Source organism: Erpetoichthys calabaricus, chromosome 1 (genome assembly GCF_900747795.2).
Source record: "Erpetoichthys calabaricus chromosome 1, fErpCal1.3, whole genome shotgun sequence".
Taxonomy (NCBI): domain Eukaryota; kingdom Metazoa; phylum Chordata; class Cladistia; order Polypteriformes; family Polypteridae; genus Erpetoichthys; species Erpetoichthys calabaricus.
Window position 1 is genome coordinate 305592693 of NC_041394.2, and position 19275 is coordinate 305611967.

General features: G+C 36.6%; 1 protein-coding gene across 1 annotated transcript in view; it reads right to left on the minus strand.

Moving 5' to 3' along the window:
• Positions 1-10841: 10841 nt before the first annotated feature.
• The window catches only part of rassf9 (Ras association domain family member 9), a 72387-nt gene continuing 63953 nt past the window's right edge, over positions 10842-19275 (minus strand). Inside the window, exon 2 of the mRNA XM_028817252.2 lies at positions 10842-13241. Within this exon, the coding sequence (XP_028673085.1) occupies positions 12011-13241 (1231 nt within the window). The 3' untranslated portion in view covers positions 10842-12010. The remainder of the gene's footprint in view (positions 13242-19275) is intronic.

The following is a 19275-nucleotide window of genomic DNA, read 5'->3' on the forward strand; positions in this document are numbered from 1 at the left end:
GCCACCATGAGATTTAATGGTGTTCCTACTCAGTCAAAAACACTAAGTCTTTTGCTGCTAAAAAATGCTACAGTTTATTTCTTTATCTTCTCCCTGCTGATCACAATTTGCAGTATTATTTCATTTTACTTTATCTGCATAGAGGAATATTTAGATAAAAAATAAATAAATAAATAAATATACAAGTTAATAAATGCATTGTGCATTGTGACAATAAAAATATAACAAAATGATTTGTGAGCATAAATGCATTTTATCATTAAATATTTTTTAAAGTTTTTTTCTTATTTATGTACTAGGGCAGGGGTAGGCAACGTCAGTCCTGGAGAGCCGCAGTGGTTGCAGGTTTTTGTTCCAACCCAGTTTCTTAATGAGCAATCAATTATTGCTGATGAAACACTTATTGTTTAAGTGATAGTTTGATGCTTCATTTTAGTGGTCTCGCTTGTTAAGTCTCCCCGCCCTTAATTGCTTATTTCAATCTTAAACAGCTGCATTCAGTGTGTTAATGGCTCCTTATTTAGTAATAGGATGTAAAAGACAAAGCAGCCAGAAGTTCTCCATCGAAATAAGCAATTAAGGGCGGGGAGACTTAACAAGCGAGACCACTAAAATGAAGCATCAAACTATCACTTAAGCAATAAGTGTTTCATCAGCAATAATTGATTGCTCATTAAGAAACTGGGTTGGAACAAAAACCTGCAACCACTGTGGCTCTCCAGGACTGACGTTGCCTACCCCTGTACTAGGGGGCTTTGCCCCCTGCTCACTTTGCTTGCCAACCTCCAGGTTTTTTTTTCCGGAAATACAATTTAAAGAGATTTTTTTTCATTGGAATTGTTACATACAGTATGCATTATGTTCACGTTTACTTTAAAACTTCAGTAAAAACAATATTTGGAATGATCTTTTCTGATATAATTTTTATGGTCTTCCACTGTTACATTTTCATCTGCTGATATCTTTTTCTTTACCTCTGATTCGTCTATTTCAAATTGCTCCATCATTATCTCTTCTGTCTTCTAACATTTCTTTGATGATTGAAAGAGTCGTTTGTTCATTCGACTTTTCGGATAATGTTCCTTTGAACGCTTCTCATAATTGTAAAGCATCAACTTCACCCATCATTATTAAGTACACAAAGAAGTGTCTAAAGTTGTCAGGCATCATTACAAAAGTGGCATGAGACAATCATTTCAAACATATAGTCGTCCGATTTACATAACTCAGCTGCTTGTGCCGCTTCTTGAAAGGTACCATACGTAGTTTCATCTATAGTTAGAACATTTTCATATGACGTTGCACCTTTCGATTCAGGTAACAACAATTTTAAATGAAACCGTTCTATAACTTTTGGTGATACAATATTTAATTGAGCAACACTTTTACAATTCATTTTTCTTGGACTACCTTGATATGATGATGGTAATATTACTGCTTTACCTATTTTGAATTTGTCTGAACTATTGATATTTGAATTTTGAACGTGATCAATGAGACCTTGCATATGTTTCATTCTAAGTTTTGCTTGATTAGATTTAATAAAGAAGAGACGATTAGCTTTGACTTTTAGATACACATTAATAATGTAACTGAGCGGTTAGATGACCGTGTTCTTGTTTGAAAATGGTTGTAAGTAGGGCGTGCCAACAACTGAGAGGTCAGATGACCATGACTTGTTTGAAAATGTTTGCAAGTATGGTGTGAATTGCTTCCAAAGGATGTCAGTATGACCTGACTTGACGGTGTCACGGGACGTGAAAGTGTCTCTCTGAAGTGTCTCTCTCTGACTCTCTGTCTCTCTTCAAAAGATTTTTTTTTTTATAATGGAGAGATGTACTAGCTGTGTAAGCCTGTTGTGTAAAAAGCCCGGGGTCCTAGAAACTATTGAAATCGTCAGAAAATTGAAAGGAACTACTCTGGCCATCTCTCTCTTAGGAGAATTCGTTTGGCTGGCGTTCTCGCATTGCTTGTGCATTAGCGGCGGGAGGAAAAGTAAAAGGGATACCATTTTGCCGATGTTAGCGGCTGTCTTTCTTCGGAGGTTTCGTTTTGCTGACATGCTCGCCCCGCTTGTGTTATTAGTGGCTAAGTGACTTTTCTGTTTCTTTGGAGGTGGAGCCCTTACCCCAAGTCCACCACTCACTTCTGGGCCGGACAAACACACACATTTCCACATGTAGACATTTATATAAAAGATATATTCAGTTAATTCTGTATTTATTTTGATGACTGACAATGCACACAACATGAAATTTTCTTTGCAATAAAAAGTGTCATTTTCACCCATCAAAGTTGAGTAAGCAGGCTCAGGTAGATACTGTGTTTTGATTGGTGAATCATCAGTAGAGTGGATGTAAATTTTCGTCCATCAAGATCCACATTGACAGCAGATATTTTATATATGATGAAGAATTCAGAGCTTCCTGAATTAAAGTAACTGTTTTGCATAGCAATTCCTGACAACTCTTTCTGCACACAAATGTGCATGCTGTGCTATCACAGCTTTGCTCATTCACTTCTCAGACCTTTAAAAATTAGGAAAGTGTTTTAGGACTATACCAGTCTGCAGCTGCTGTGTATCAATTTAGGGGCCTTCAGCCTGTGACAAAAGCTGCTATCTGCTAAAAAAGAACATTTGGCTTAGCAAGAACTGGTACTTCATAAAAAAACAGCATGACATATCATAGGCAGCATTTACAGAAACATCCTATTCTCTGTTGGCCCTCTGAAGTTCTGAAATTGATTTCAAAATAGGTCCTGTATAACTGGTAAAGTATTATTATGTATTTTTTAATTTATGTGTGAACAATAACAATCAAAAACAATTTGATCCTGCCAGTGTCTTGCTAAAAGATTGGTCATAAGGTCAGGGGGTTTCATATGCATCATGATGTCCATACTATCAACACTGCATTACCGGTACAAACTTATGTATAGTACATATCTTCAATGAAATCCCAAAGTCCAATGTAGTGCACTATAAAAAATGCATATGCAAAAATTAGAAAAGAAAAATGATTTTGCTTTCACTTATCAAAAAAATTTGCCAGTGGGGTAAGCCAAATTTACTTGACAAGATTCCTCAAAGTAAGCCAAATAATCTTAAATACAAATTTCTTGATGAGTCAATAGATCATACCACTAAAAAAAAAAAAAGTAATGGCTTGATGTAAAAAATTATTCACTTTTATAGTCTGAGTACCACATCTAGGACATCAGGCTATGTGTGCTGTTATCTTTTTTGATCACATCACAAGTCATGTACCATATGACTAGCAACAAGGATCATTTCTGCAAGCAATATAGTGGCACCCTGGCACTTGTGTTAGGAAGTGGTGGTGCCCAAGCAAGAAAAGTTCCCACAAAATAACAGAATGCTGATGTCACCCTTACAGCTTTACAGAATACTGAGATTGATCACAAAATTGAGATAGATGGAAGGACTCACATTTTGTTTTAATACATTTCCAATAATACCAATGTGAGAGTTTTGCCAGTGCATTGTCCCCAGTTATCTGGCTAATTATGTACTCCGCACCATGATCTACTGAATGAACATAATATACATTCATTACCTGCTTCAGAAATAGTCCTGTGGTGTAGGGGAAGGTCAGTCAGGTTTAAATATTTGAAGCTGCATTAAATAAAGTATTAATCCTTACCTTTGAATCATCCATTTTGGTAAAGAAGGGCAAGAAATATTCCAATGGTTCTGAAATCAAAAAACAAAATGACTTTCTGTTTTTGGTCTTGTGATGCACTGCTTTGTCAGCATATTTTGTAAGGGCTTCTCCTGGCAAAAACTGACACCCAAACTTAAAGTTTAGTTAGCTAAAATGCTTTCTCAGTTTTAATTGGATACGAAAATTTTCTAAATTAGCATGTTGGCAGAAGTTTTGCTGACTGAATGATTGTTTTCTTCATGAGCATTAGATTTGCAGACAGATAAACATTAGTAACTGAAAGGAGTACTGTCTATTATATGAAACAGTAGTTTCTGCTGCATTATGTAATTTTATGCAACAATTTAACACTTTTTTGCTTTTGTTGCAGAAGCAAGGAAACTTTATGACTTTCAAGCGAAATATTTGTTAGCTTTGCAGAAAATGCTAAATCACCTTTGGCCCAACACATTAAAATCATGAAGAGGATTCTGAAAAATGGAAGTTTAGAATCCATCAGCACATGACATTTCTGTTCATATGTTTACCTTCTGAATTCTTGCCATGAATGAAACAAAATTACAAGTACATTTTAGAGAGATGATGCTAAAGCTACATAAGTACTCCTTCACTTCTTAATGAAACCATCACATGCAAATGGACTATACATATGAATTCTCAAAGAATTAAAAATTCAAATGCTTTAGTTTTAAATGTTATAGTTTTTTGGAGAGCGAATTTATCAACATCATAATTCAAAAAATGAATGGCATCAGTATTGTTATATAATTTAATATATTATCTAATGTAATGATGTAGATGACCACAGATTGTTTAAGAGTCACTATAACACTGTTATTGTTTTAAGTGGTGGAGAACTTATAGTCAAAATAATGATAATAATAATAAAAGTAAGATCAAACCAAGGCATCTAAACATAAGCAGATACAGCATGGTGAGTCTGTATTAGCAGTCAACCGTCCTTTTTAAATCATATATATGAAAGCACCAGGTGTGTTGTTCTCATAGCAGTTCTACAGAACTTTTGCTTAACTAAAGAGTACCACACGAACACTCTGGAATGAAATGAGGTTTTTTGGAAACTGTTTAGCAACACCAGTAAGGCTAAATAATCAGAAATGACAAAATAAAATAATTATTTTTAAATTTACTTTCTGTCTGTTTGGTGAATAAGACTTTTGTTTCTAACCTCTAAGTGTGGTGTTTTGGTAACAAGATACTTGTATGGACTGTTTGAAGTAGCTTTGCCAAGTTGCTTAGCATAGTTGAATTCAAATAAAAGAAATCTCATTGTTCATGGCATGGATGAATCTGTATAATCGTAAAAAAAGTCAACAATTCAACATTTGATGAGTGCTCATAAGTATCTTGTTTAAGCCTGACTGACCACCACCAAGCACTAATGAAAGTGCCCTTCCAACCTCGTCCTTGATCATCTACTATAGATGTTACAAGTACTGAGTACAGGCTTTGTCTTTCGGGAGTCATTGGGTTAATCCCTCCCGATCCCGACCAGTGTCCAATGGTAAAATTGACTTGAAGAGTTCATATTGAATGCATTTGAGTTGAGTGTATACGTTCTTACAGGCTACTGTACTTGAGAGTAATAGATTTCTGATGATGACAGCAAAAAAATAAATTCACGAAAGTAGCCTAAAATACCATAAACATATAAACGTTGATTCCTAAAATAAACTGACAAGCCTAGTATTATCACAACATTTTATGATCTTTAAACATTGCATAAACATATACATAAAATGCAATATCTCCATCCACGACGTCAGAAAGTTTTTCAAATGAGAAACCTGACTTTACAGAATTTTTTAGAAAGGCTTATGCAAACGTGAAAATAGTGAACAACCAAGAATGATATTTTGCAAGTTTTAGCAAAAGTTCTAATGGAACCTTATCTAATGAAAGCAAGTAAGATGGTTATATTTTTACTTTGAATTAAATCAGTCTTTAGCAATATGTTTAAAGTCTACATTTACAATTACACTGTTGATTATTTAATTTTATTTTGCTGCACCTTTTATTTTGCTGCTATACTACTTTGGTTGGAGGATTATTATTATTGTTGTTATTGTTGTGGTTGTGATTTATGAAAATGCCTTTTAATGAGTATTAAAAGCCTCTACTCTGTTGCAAATCAAAGACCATGCTCCTAAAACACATCAGAGTTTTTGATGCATCTTTTAGTAAAAGCATTACCATGGTTCTCTGCTATTGAACCTTCCTATACAAATAACTGATCTCTGAACTCATGCAACAAGTGTCATTAAAGGTAAGCTATTGATTACTGCTGAATTGCATTATTATTATTATTGACTAGACATGGGCCCTGATGAAGTCAGGAAATAGAATAATTTAAAAATATTTGCTATCTCTTGCCCTTCGTGTACGTTCAACGTCTTTCCCATTCATTCGTGTGTCAATATGAGATATTGAAGGCTAAAATAACAGAAAACAACAACATAGTCCATCTTGAGAGGCACTGCTATTTCTCTAGAATCATAAATAACAATATTAGTAATCCCAGAGTCTTATTCTCTTAAATTGATCGTCTGCTAAACCCAGGTCACTCAATGGAATGCCTCCAAAATACTTCCAGTGAAACTTGTGAGGCTTTTGCTATTTTTTTAATCACAAATTAATTATATTAGAAATAATATAGTACATCTCCCCAAACTGATCCTCTTAAACCCCGGTACTCCATTTTAAACAAATTAAATTCTTTCACCGGGATAGATTTACCTGATTTATATAAAATAATTTCTCAACTGAGACCCTCCACCTGCGTCCTTGACCCAATACCAACAATTTTTTTCAAAGTATCTGATGTACTAATTGATAGTGTGCTTGACATAGTAAATTCATCATTAGTTATGGGGGTCTCCCCAGAGAATGTCTTAAGAATGCTGTAGTTAAACCCTGCTCAAGAAAAATACTATTTACTCCTATGCTTTTGAAAATTTTAGACCAATTTCTAACCTGCCTTTCTTAAGTAAAATCCTAGAAAAGGCATTCATTATGCAGCTTAATGACCACCTCAATAAACATGCTATTCTTGATAAGTTTAGTCGGGTTTTAGAACAAATCACAGTACAGAAACTGCACTCGTTAAAGTAGTAAATGACTTGCGGATAAATGCGGACAGAGGCTGTTTATCTGTTCTCATCCTCTTAGATCTATAACTGATCCTGCCATTTTCATTAGCTTGTTAATTTGGTGGGCCTCTATTACCAGCCCAGCACACCACATCACAGAAATTGCACTGGCCATCACAGAGTTATAAAAGATGTGAAGGATTTCACTTCCTGCATTAAAGGAACATAGCCTCCTAAGGAATAAGAGCCTACTCTGCCCTTTCTTATATACAGTAGTTCCTTTGTTTTCTAAGACCAGTCCTGTCTGTCATTAATGTGGACCTTCAAGTACTTGTAGAAGTGCAGCACCTCTACATCCACCTCTAGTTAAAATTTAGCATCTATGGCCAATTGGCAGATTAAGATGATTCACAAATAAAAATATCAATCCATCCTTTTACAAACTTGCCATGAGCAGGTTTCAGGGGGCAATTTAGCATATCCTAATAAATACAAAAAATATGATACTGTTCTTTAAACATGTATCTACTTTTTAAACAGATGTTTATACTTGGGAGCATAACTGAACATGTTGGAAACAGATGTACTGTAAGAGGTACTTTAGGTAAGCTGATTTGTGCTTTCTATTCAAACAAATGAAGTTATATATTTTATTGAATTATAACAAATGGCAAGATAATAGCAGTGAAGCACACAAACTGTGGTTAAGCCCAAATTAGGAGACTTTATTTCAAATCATAAATGGCTGCAAACCTGATGTACCTGTTGTTAAAGCCACTGGAAACACTTGACAAAATAACAAAGTAAGTAACACGGTGGGACTACTCTAAACTTTGCGCTCTATCTGTCTTTCTCCTTCATAATACCCCACTCTAAAGAAAACCATTACTTGTATTTATCCTCTTTGCCTTCCTGAAGGTTTGCGAGTAACACGCATTGCCTGCCTGTCTGCCTTGCCTCTGTCAATCCACACCCTGGCCCTGCCTCTCCTCTAGGCAATCCACCAGCTGCTCTGGTATTTGAGTAGATTCTTGTTTATCATGATGTCTGAGAGTGGTAATGTGTAGCGTGTTGGATATCTATTTAGGCATTTCATTGTACTCGGTACAATACTACTTGGTTTACCACCATTAACTGGATAAAAGATCATTTTGTTTCTACTTGTTTATTAATAAGAAGAGTAAGGAATAATACCAGTGAATTACAAGATTTTTATTGGCTTTAACAATAAACAGCGATAACAAGATACTTTAAAATATTCTTGTACATGTGAAAGAAGTGCGGTGGGCTGGCGCCCTGCCCGGGGTTGGTTTCCTGCCTTGCGCCCTGTGTTGGCTGGGATTGGCTCCAGCAGACCCCAGTGGCCCTGTAGTTAGGATATAGTGGGTTGGATAATGGATGGATGGATGTGAAAGAAGCAAAGGTAGCTAATATTTTTTTTTTACATAAAAAATGTATAGCTTGATGAAGTGTGTTTCATTCTAATTATCAAAACGTTAGTAACAATATCTTTGACATACTATACAGAAAAAAGAAGACAATGATTGTGTGTAGCTCTTCTCATTGCAGTCTTTACAATGGCCAAAAGCAATTAATGCCAAACAAGTGAGTTTAAAAAGTATGCCATTCAATTGCTTTCACTTTCTGTTATGTAGACTAAAGTTATATGAGTACAGTGAATTTTTAGTTACTAAATTATGATGGTGATGATGTACAGTAGTCTCGGCTATACTGTTAAATAAAAAAGACAAAATACAGCTGTTGTTTAGTACAGTTTATTTTCTCTTATGTAATTCATATTCATTTTACATATTTAAGGTTTAAAGCAGTATAACACACATTTATAAAGCAGCATTAGTGAACAGTGAAGGAACCATACAGCTTATAGGATACTGTATATACTAGAAATATACAATTATGACATACTTCTATTTACATTCTGGGTTTGATATCACATTCTGTTCAAAAAATAGAACCAGAATCGAATCAGATCTCCTACAACATTTTAAGATGTTTGAGTCTTAACTAGACAGCACACACAGAGTATTCATAGCAGACTTTAGCTCTCTTTGAGTCGCTCCTTTACCAGCACAATATATCTAGACTACAAAAAGAAAGCTGTGTTACGCTCCAAAGACTTCACCGACCTTGATAGGATTAGCCACTAGATTTCCACGTACACACCAGTGGAAGTCTCAGTCTTATTTGCTCAAAGCTGTGTTAGACTTCTAAGACTTCATCCTCCTTGATGAGATTAACCAACAGTTTAACGCATACACACCCGTGGCACTCTCAGTCCTATTTGCTCAAACACCTTGTGTATTCTGCTACGCCCAATACATAAAACAATACAGGCTAACTTTATATGGGCTTTGAATGCAGGGACTCGGACATCACTGTCACTGTTTGTAACAGACTCATACATGGATGCATGGTCCCAGTTTCACACATAAATATGAGGAAACAGTTCACTGCACTCTGCAAAATTAGAACATGCCCAGATGAAAGGACTTGAAATGCTAAGGATTAGAAATTCCATAAATATTACACTGTAAAAAATGAAGCCTAAGCCAAGTGAAAAGTATTTAAATCATGAAATGAAATCTAGGTTTCCTTTTTGTAAGAATCATTGACTAATCCAAAAATGTATATTTACGATGATTTAGCTTACTTTAAAAAATCTTGTCAAATAAACTTTGCTTACTTCATTGACAGATATTTATTTTGCTAAATACAAGCAAAACAACCGCCATTTAAAGTTTTTCTGTCTAGTTTTTGCATATGGATTTTTTGCAGTGTACTTGTACTTGCAGAAATTTTTATCTGCTTCAGGGTTTAAAATCTCAGGCTCTATGCTGAAATACTGTTAGTGCTAAAGTCATCACTGTAACAGTTTTCATTATCAATTGCTATGCATGTCAAAGAGATTATAACACGATTTCACCTTATCTTTATTAATTAACATAAGTATTACAGGTTTGCAATATTTAAAACACAAGAGGTGTCAACAGAAAAAAGTTACCATACTTTTGTTATATTATAATTACAGAGTGGCAATGTACCTTCTTAATGTATACAAATGCAATTACACAATCTGGATAGCAGTTTGTAGACAAAATGTTAACAAAAGAATATGGGCATGTGAACAATCAGAAAAGAAAAAAAAATATCAGTCAATCACACTAAGTCTACACAAGAAAATGAACCTTTTAAAAAACATTTTCTTAATAATACTACAGTACAGTGTTTAATGGAGCATAGAGTACAGACCTTATCAAATTGTGCAATACAAGTCTACATATACATTTATTTATTGTTATGTTAAATTATGCACATTTTTTCTAGATTACTTCTTTTTGCTGCTTTTCTACAATGGTTCCCTGCTATTTAAAACAGTTAAAGATGTCTGGTTCTCCTTTACCATGTTAAACTTTTCTTTATTATACATCAGAGCATAATCTAAGCTCACATGTTGCAGGCTATTGTATAATTTGTGGTTATATAAAATGAGATGCTGAACCTTTAGTTGCAGGTTTCTCTAAGTTCTGAGCTGATATGCAGAGGAAGCCCTGCCAACATTAGCATTTAGATGTTTTTGAACTCTATGTTAGCATAACCTACTTCTACAACTGCTATAAAGCCCATTGCATTTTATTGATCATTATAGGTATGCTTGCCATTTCTTTTACATTTTGGTTGTTTTCTTAATAGGATGTGCCATTGCATTGCACACTTTTATGAGTCATAGCCAAAGTCTTGCTTATTTGCTTTGACAGTTTTGCTTTTGTGAAATGAAAATGCCCAAAGAGCGTTTGGGGGTAGTTGGTTTGGGTGTTCTGTCAAATAACTTATTTTTGTAAAGACTACGGCCCCAAAAGAGGTTTTTCTTTCTGATCACTGCTGACCCTTTACCGTGTGTATGTGTGTTGTATATATGTACACTTTACACTGTCCACTGCATACTATATACAGATCATTAGGGACAGATTGATATTTTTGGATATGGTGGTACTTTTATAGCTCTGAACCACCGATTATGAAACAAATGTTGACAATATGAAGGGTAATCACAATGACAACAGCTTGGAGTAGTACAACTTTTATAGTACTAGCAATAAAAAATTGAAATAAAACCTATTGGTTATTTTTTATGATTAGAAAGTAATAAGGAAATCATGTCTCCAAACAAGGTGGCGTGTTCGTACAGCGGCTGTTGCTGCTGTCTCAAGGATTATAAATCCTGTGCCCTGTGGTTGTCTGTATAGAATTTGCATGTTCTCACCAAGTCTGAGTAGGTTTTCTAAATTATCCATGTGTGCGTGAATGAGCCCTGTGACAGACTTTCATGCACTAACAGTGTTTTGTTAAGTTATGCTTCCATTGAGACACTTTTTGTCTCTCACCTGAGGCTTTTAAAATGCTGTGATGTGTTTTACTATTGAGAATCGAACATATGTTCTTTAAATTCTGATTAAAAAATAGCTGGTGACTTTACTTTTTTCATTTTCTTAGGTTATGTTTTATCTCATTCGACATTTGAAAAACATTCTGACGATCTCTCAAATCGCAAATTATTTTTAGGTGGCAGCATTGTTTATTACAAAGTTTAACACTGGTGGAATCTTAGTGTACAAAATTATATGGATATTGAAGCTTAGTAAAATATTTTTATCAGAAAAATAAAAAACATTATTTGGGTAAACTATATCATCACAGCATGGCTCATTTGCACAACAGTTAGTGTTGCTGTCTCACAGCTGCATGAAAACGTGGTTTACGTTCCAGTTTATCTTTGTAGCTCCCTCTGCATCTGCATGAGTTCTTCTCTGAGCGTCAGTTGAATGTTACACATACTCTATGAATTTTCCTTACCACAGCTGCAATTTAGCATGTACATTTGAAAAATCAATACACAGCCATTGAGCAAGAACTTAGTTGAAGTAAAAATAAAAGCCAGCTTCCACACTGGTCAACTTTTAGTAACACTGGTTTGACAGAAAAATCTCTGGATGATAAACTGTCACTGATGACCACAAATGTCAATAACATCTATAGTGAGGGCAAATTTTCATTTATACAAATTTATATTACAAAGTAAATATTTAATGTTTATGAAAAAATCAAGTTATGAAAGGTATTTGACACTGAATGTAAGTAGAAAAAGAATACAAAAATAAATTCTAATTAAATTAAGAAGTTTACATGTCTCTAAACTTATATGGGTGGTGCAGAGATCTCCAAACAAGGAGATAATGAGTCCTGGCTATGTGTAGAACTGATGCCAGTGTCTGAGTCTGTATCATTAACATCTGTTTTAGACATTGTTTTGGGAAGTCTGTTTTGTCCTACGCTTCCCTTTTTCATGTCTTTAAAGCTTAAAGAACAGAGGTGGTCCACATTGTCTGCAATATGGAGTGTGCTAAGCTGCCCAGCTAAAAGCTCACACTCTCGCATCTTGCTCTGCATAATCACTTCATTGTACTGAAGCTGCTTTTGTATTTCCAGCAAGTTCATGTGGACGGCTAGTCCCTTTTTCATGCTGTCCTCCAGTTCATCTTTAAGACCTTCTACACTTGTATCGTCCTTATATTCCCACTCAGAATTCCCTGCAGCCTTTTCTGTGTCATCAAAATCCTTCAAACAAATACTCTTAATCTCTTCTTCGATTTCGTTTGTTAAAACTTTAATAAGCTGCTTATGCTGTTCCAGTTCCTCCTCTAGTTGCAAAACACCATCATTGGTGTAAATGTACTCCTGTAATTGATAGTCACCGGGTTGTTCACTGTAACAAGTTTCTTTATCAGTGTTTTCTTCTGCTGACTCTGTCCATCCCATGCATACTTCCAGCTCATTCTTTTCAATCGCAATATCAAGTTCGCGCATTTTTCGTATCTGTTGTCTTATGGTGAGATCTTGTGATATTACCAGTTGAATTAGACTTTCCATATTGTTTTTGTCTTGCTGCACTGGTTCGTGTTTCATCTTTTCTAGTTTTCGAAATGCCTTTCTGACCATCTTTTTCTGCTTGTGTACTGGCAACGACTTCATGTATTGAGCAGGACCTTGGTCCCACCTTTTTTCCTTTGCAGCAGTTAGATTAGTCTCTGATGACATCCAAGCAGCATTCCGAACATAAGCATCTGTTTTGACCAAGACAAACTGAACAAATGTTTTTTCTTGCCCCCAGGTCCTCAGCAATTTTGTCATTCTTGTTAATGGGGGCAAAGCTCTTTCAAATCCACGCCATCTCTCTATAAGGCAATATTGCTTTGAGTCTCCAAATGAAACTCTTTTGTCTCCACTTGAAGCCTTTTGGTCCTCCAACAAGGCATTGATAACGTCAGCACAAGTGGTGTATCTTGTTAAACCAGAAACAACTTTTTCTTCTTGGGAAACCCATACTTGAATTTCTTTTCCAACAGATTCTACTTCTTTCTTAGCAGTCCTGAAAAAGAGTAGCACACTTGTATGAGACAGAGAAAGGTTAACTGTTCTGTTGACTGTAAAACAAAAAGTCATAACAACTGCACTCCTAAAACTTTACTGAAAGAATTTACTACTCACAGCACATTCTTCATACTCTTTCTGCAACACAAACTTATGATTTGTTTGTGCCTTCCGTGAAGGATAACAGATATTTATATGCTTGCTAAATATGCAGAAATACCAGTAAGAGCAGATAGTCTTAACAAGTTACACAGGTTCAACAATGAAGTTTTCAGTTTATTGTAATAATGATACACTTTCCACATTGTGTGTATCAGCTAGGCATTGTTCCTCTTTTTGTAACTCCTCACTCAATAAGACTCTAGCAAGGGAGAAGACTTAATACCCCATCCTAGGGTTACACTAAGCAATTTACTAGAATTCTGGGATGGGGGAGAGTGCTCAGTATCTACTACAAGGAGACCAGCAGACCCTGGTGTTTCTACACCCTAAGCTTTCCATGAGCCCTAAAGAAGCATTTTGATCCCTGTATTTCCTGATTGGGACAATATGCTGTCATCTATCAGTCATGTGGTCTTTTACTTTCTCTTGCACAACTCTCTTTCTTATTTCTAAAACTTTGAGTTGTTGAAATGGACAGATCTTTCCAGAGAACAGCAGTTTCAGTCAGTAACCAAAGTTTGCATCACTTTGTACAGGGCAGAGCACCTCCAACGGATACCTTCAATCTAATCTCACTGACTCTAATTAGCTTTTGGAGAATTCATTACCCTACAACAGAGTTTCATAAGCTTTTTTTCCAAGGGTCTCCCTTAATAATAATAATAATAATTCATTTTATTTATATAGTGCCTTTCCCATGCTCAAGGCACTTACAGAATCTAATAAAGAATGGCAGGGTATACAGTATATTGCATTGTACAAACCAGATAAATAAATAAAGAAGATTAAGACAGTGAATTCCGAAAAAAAAACCAGACAACATAATTGATGGTCTAGCACACACACACACAGGTTACATGAGCATCTTGACATGGAGGTAAACTGAGAGAAGGGTAATAAAGTCAAGTAGAGCTAAAAGACTTCCTGAACAGATGAATTTTGAGTTGGAGTCAGCTGACCTGATTAATTTCGGTAGGTCATTCCAGAGTCTGGGCGCTATACAGCTGAAGGCCCTGTCACCCATGGAGTGTAGATTAGTGTGGGGCACAACAAGATTGCCAGAATCAGAGGACCTTAGTGAGCGGGCAGGCACATAGTGATGGAGTAGGTCACTGATGTAGTTTGGCACGAGGTTATTTAAGGCTTTGTAGGTTATTAGTATGATTTTATATTTGATTCTGTAAGACACAGGGAGCCAGTGAAGACTGAGCAGGATGGGTGTGATGTGCTCGCTGCTGCTGGTTCGAGTAAGGACTCTTGCAGCTGAGTTTTGAATAAGCTGCAGCTGTGATATAAGATTAGAAGGGGCACCTGCCAGTAGGGAATTACAATAATCAATGCGGGATGTGATAAAAGCATTGACAAGTTTCTCAGCATTAGAGAAGGAAAGAAAGGAGCGAACACGGGATATGTTACGGAGGTGAAAGTAAGAAAGTTTTTTAATGTGATTTATGTGGGTGGAATAAGAGAGGGAGGAATCAAAAATGACACCAAGATTTTTTACAGTAGAGGCAGGTCTGATGAGATCACCGCCAAGATAGACTGGGAAGGAGCTCATTTTATTAAGTTGCATTTTAGTCCCAATTTGCAGGAGTTCAGTTTTATTGCAATTTAATTTTAAACAGTTCTGCTCCATCCAGGTTTTAATTTCACTAAGGCAGGTTGTGAGCTGAGAAAGCTCTGATGAAGTTCCACTTTTAACATTGAAGTAGAGTTGAGTATCATCTGCATAAAAATGATAACCCAGTCCATAGCTATGGATAATATGGCCAAGAGGAAGCATGTAAATACAGAAGAGAAGAGGGCTGAGGACAGAGCCCTGAGGAACTCCTTGTGTGACTGGCACGGAGTTGGATCTGCTGTTGCCAAGACTAACAAACTCTTGCCTATCAGTCAGATAGGACTTGAACCACTGGAGGGCAGTGCCAGAGATACCCAGCATGTTCTCCATTCTGGACAGTAGGATGTCATGTCTGACAGTGTCAAATGCTGCACTGAGGTCTAAGAATTAATATGCTGGTTTGTCCAGAGTCTGCTGCCATAAGCAAATCAATGGTTACCCGTAGCAGAGCAGTTTCACAGCTGTGCTGCGCCCTGAAACCACACTGAAAGGGTTCCATCAAATTATTAGAGGTTAAGTAATTGGTGAGTTGGGAAGCTACAACACGCTCAAGAACTTTTGACAGGAAAGGTAAGTGGGAAATAGGCCGGAAATTGTTAAGATTGTCAGCATCAAGACCAGACTTTTTTAACATTGTTGTTACAGAAGCAGTTTTAAAAGTGATCGGCACACAGCCAGTGTCAAGGGATGAGTTTATTATTGTTGTAACAGACGGGATTATGGCATGAAGGCATGATTTAAGTAGTGTGGTGGGGATGGGGTCCAGTATACAAGTAGTCGGCCTCATCTTACAAAGCAGGTTATTAACCAACGCAGATGTGACTGGTGAGAACTTAGAGAAGGAGCTGGATGGAGTGGGAAAACAGGGAGAGATATAAACAGATGATGTATTTATGTGAGTTGAATTATTTAGATCTTTAATTTTGTTACGGAAAAAGTGGAGGAATTCCTCGCACACTTTAGTAGAAGAGGTAGTTGGGCCAGATGCGGGTTCGAGTAGTTTATTAACTACTATGTTGATTGATTAAACAATCCACAGCAACCCATCAGCAAGATGCTTTGCAAAACATTCATGACCAATTCCCATTAAATACAACGGTGAGTAGTGACCCTAGCCGACCCAGTGGTGGCAACCTGTCACCCATAGTTTAAGAAATTGTGCCCTAGAGGTACACATACTAGACTGTAAACAATATATTGACAATAGGATGTTCAATTGTTTGTGTGATATTAGTTGTAGAAGATTGTGTTTGCCCATTAATGAGACTTAATTGAAGATCAGACCACATTTTTATGAGTAATCAGAAATTCAGATTACAACTGTAAAAGGGACACAGGTGAAAAAAGGTGGATGTTTTGCACAGTGGTTTACTTATCCTTTGTTTCTGCCCTCAGGCAAGATGACCTGGAATAATGAACAATTTGTAACATCATCAGTGCCCAGCTTCCACTTCCATCGTAAGAAAAAACAACAGGAACAACAGGAAGAGCCAGTAACTTTGTTACCAACATAATCACAAGACACCTCAATGTTGCACACGACTATTATCCTATCACTACACTGCAAATTGTCCATCCATCCATCCATCCTCTTCCGCTTATCTGAGATCTCCCAGGCCAGCCGAGAGACATAGTCCCTCCAGCGTGACCTGGGTCTTCCCCGGGGCCTCCTCCTGGTTAGATGTACCCGGAACACCTCACCAGGGAGGCGTCCAGGAGGCATCCTGATCAGATTCCCGAGCCACCTCATCTGACTCCTCTCGATGCGGAGGAGCAGCGGCTCTACTCTGAGTCCCTCCCGGATGACTGAGCTTCTCACCCTATCTTTAAGGTAAAGCCCAGACACCCTGCGGAGGAAACTCATTTCAGCCGCTTGTATTCGCAATCTCGTTCTTTCGGTCACCACCCATAGCTCATGACCATAGGTGAGGGTAGGAACATAGATCGACTGGTAAATTGAGAGCTTTGCCTTGTGGCTCAGCTCCTTTTTCACCACAACAGACCGATGCAGAGCCCGCATCACTGTGGATGCCACACCGATCCGCCTGTCGATCTGACACTCCATTCTTCCCTAACTCGTGAACAAGATCCCGAGATACTTTAACTCCTCCACTTGGGGCAGGATCTCGCTTCCAACCCTGAGAGGGCATTCCACCCTTTTTCAGCTGAGGACCATGGTCTCGGATTTGGAGGTGCTGATTCCCATCCCAGCCACTTCACACTCAGCTGCGAACCGATTCAGAAAGAGCTGAAGATCACGGCCTGATGAAGCAAACAGGACAACATCATCTGCAAAAAGCAGTGACCCAATCCTGAGTCCACCAAACCGGATCCCCTCAACGCCCTGGCTGCGCCTAGAAATTCTGTCCATAAAAGTTATGAACACTGCAAATTGTAAACATTTCAATTAAAAGGGGGTAGCCCATGGCAGCCCAAATTTGTTCACTTGTTCTCTTGTCTTCTGTCCACAAGACATTTACAATATATTAATAAAAAGAGTTGCTATATATTTGACTACATTTGTCTGTATATAAAGCCAAGGTGAATTACTGGAAGTCTCTGGATAGTATCTTGACTACTTTTAACTGCCCTTCATGAGCCAGCAAAATGCAGGAGCAACAAAGAATTAAACAGCATGCAGTCATCTCCTAAATTTGTCAACCATGAAATTTTGCATATAAGAGACTAGCCTCTGTAACCAAAAATTTCCATAGCAAAAGACTATGGAAGTCATTTTCAGATAAGAAAGTGACGATCAGTTCCCAGAGTTAAAGAGAATACAATAGTGATAAGGTTGCCACAGGTGCCATAGTGTACAGGATTTGCAGTTTCAGTACAACAAAGTGGTATTTCCTGCCTAAGAATCTCTCTCTATGATGCTAAGATAGTACAGTTTGGTGACTCCATTAACATCTGTGGCCTTTGAAAATTAGGTGAATTTTGTTTATAGAGGTTTGTATCTGCACATGGAAGTCTAATGGAATAGCAGGGAGAAAAGAATGGAAATATTTTTTTCACTGGGTGCCGCTAGCGATTTTGCAAGTGAAGTGTCAGTTCAGATACAGTACAGATATTAAGGCATTTTGTGAGAAGCTGGATGATGGAAACATTCTCTGTGATTTGGCTTCTTCTAATGGATCTCTCCCAAAACCCCAACTGATGGAATCTGCAGCTGTAAGGGAGAAACCAAGCCAACTATTTTTTAGGACATAAAGGGTGAAAGGGGAATTGTAATTTGGATACAATTACGCAAATGCTGCTTCCTAAATATCAGGACCAGTTTGTGCCTAGAGATCATAATATATCTTTGATTATATTAATGACTGATGAATAATATACATTGGCATTGCAGTTTAAATATATATGACATTGATTTCGAACACCAAAACACTTTTATTTCAATTTATAAAGAACTACTGAAAAGCATTTTATAATCTTTGTTGAGTGTGAGCTGGGACTCCCACAACTTAACTATAGTTTGTATTTATATTTTCTATCCATCATACCCAACTGACCTCATCATTGGACTTGTATTTAGAGATTTAAAAAAAATACAATTCTATATTTAAGGACTATACCTCTCTTAATTATATATCTGCCTTATATACTGTAAGTGTACATTACTTATTTTTGTATACTATTCGTATCTAATTTTAATTCATTTTTTCTTTGCAGGTGACTATTTCTTTGACATCTTGTAAAGCATTTTGAGCTACACCCTTTGTATGAAAATGTGCTATAGAAATAAATGTTGTTGTTAATAAGCAAATGTATGGTGACCGGATGAGCCTTCTATGTTATGATGTGATGAAGTTGTAAGGAATCTTTCTGGAAATGCACCATTGTATTGCAAGGACTTATTTTCTTTTGACAGATAAAGTGTATGGATTTACATATTTTGTAAAATGCTCTATTGACAACATTTGTCTCCTTGTCAGTGAATTATGTTGTTGATAGGTAATACACTCCCATATTTTTATTTCTTAAAAAGGACAGAGTATGAAGCTGTATATAATTTTTAAATTAAGTTGCAGGGAAACTTTTTAGTTCATGTTTTGTTCCATACGGTTACCCTGAAAGTTTTACCAGAATAAACGGAAGTGCATATGTTAATGCCAACAGCAATCTCTAATGCCATTCAGCTCTTCATTATCCCTTTCAAAATACTCAACTCATCAAGAAATAATCAGATTATAACAGACAGAAATGAAACAGTAAATTTACTGTTATTATGTTACTATGTTATTAA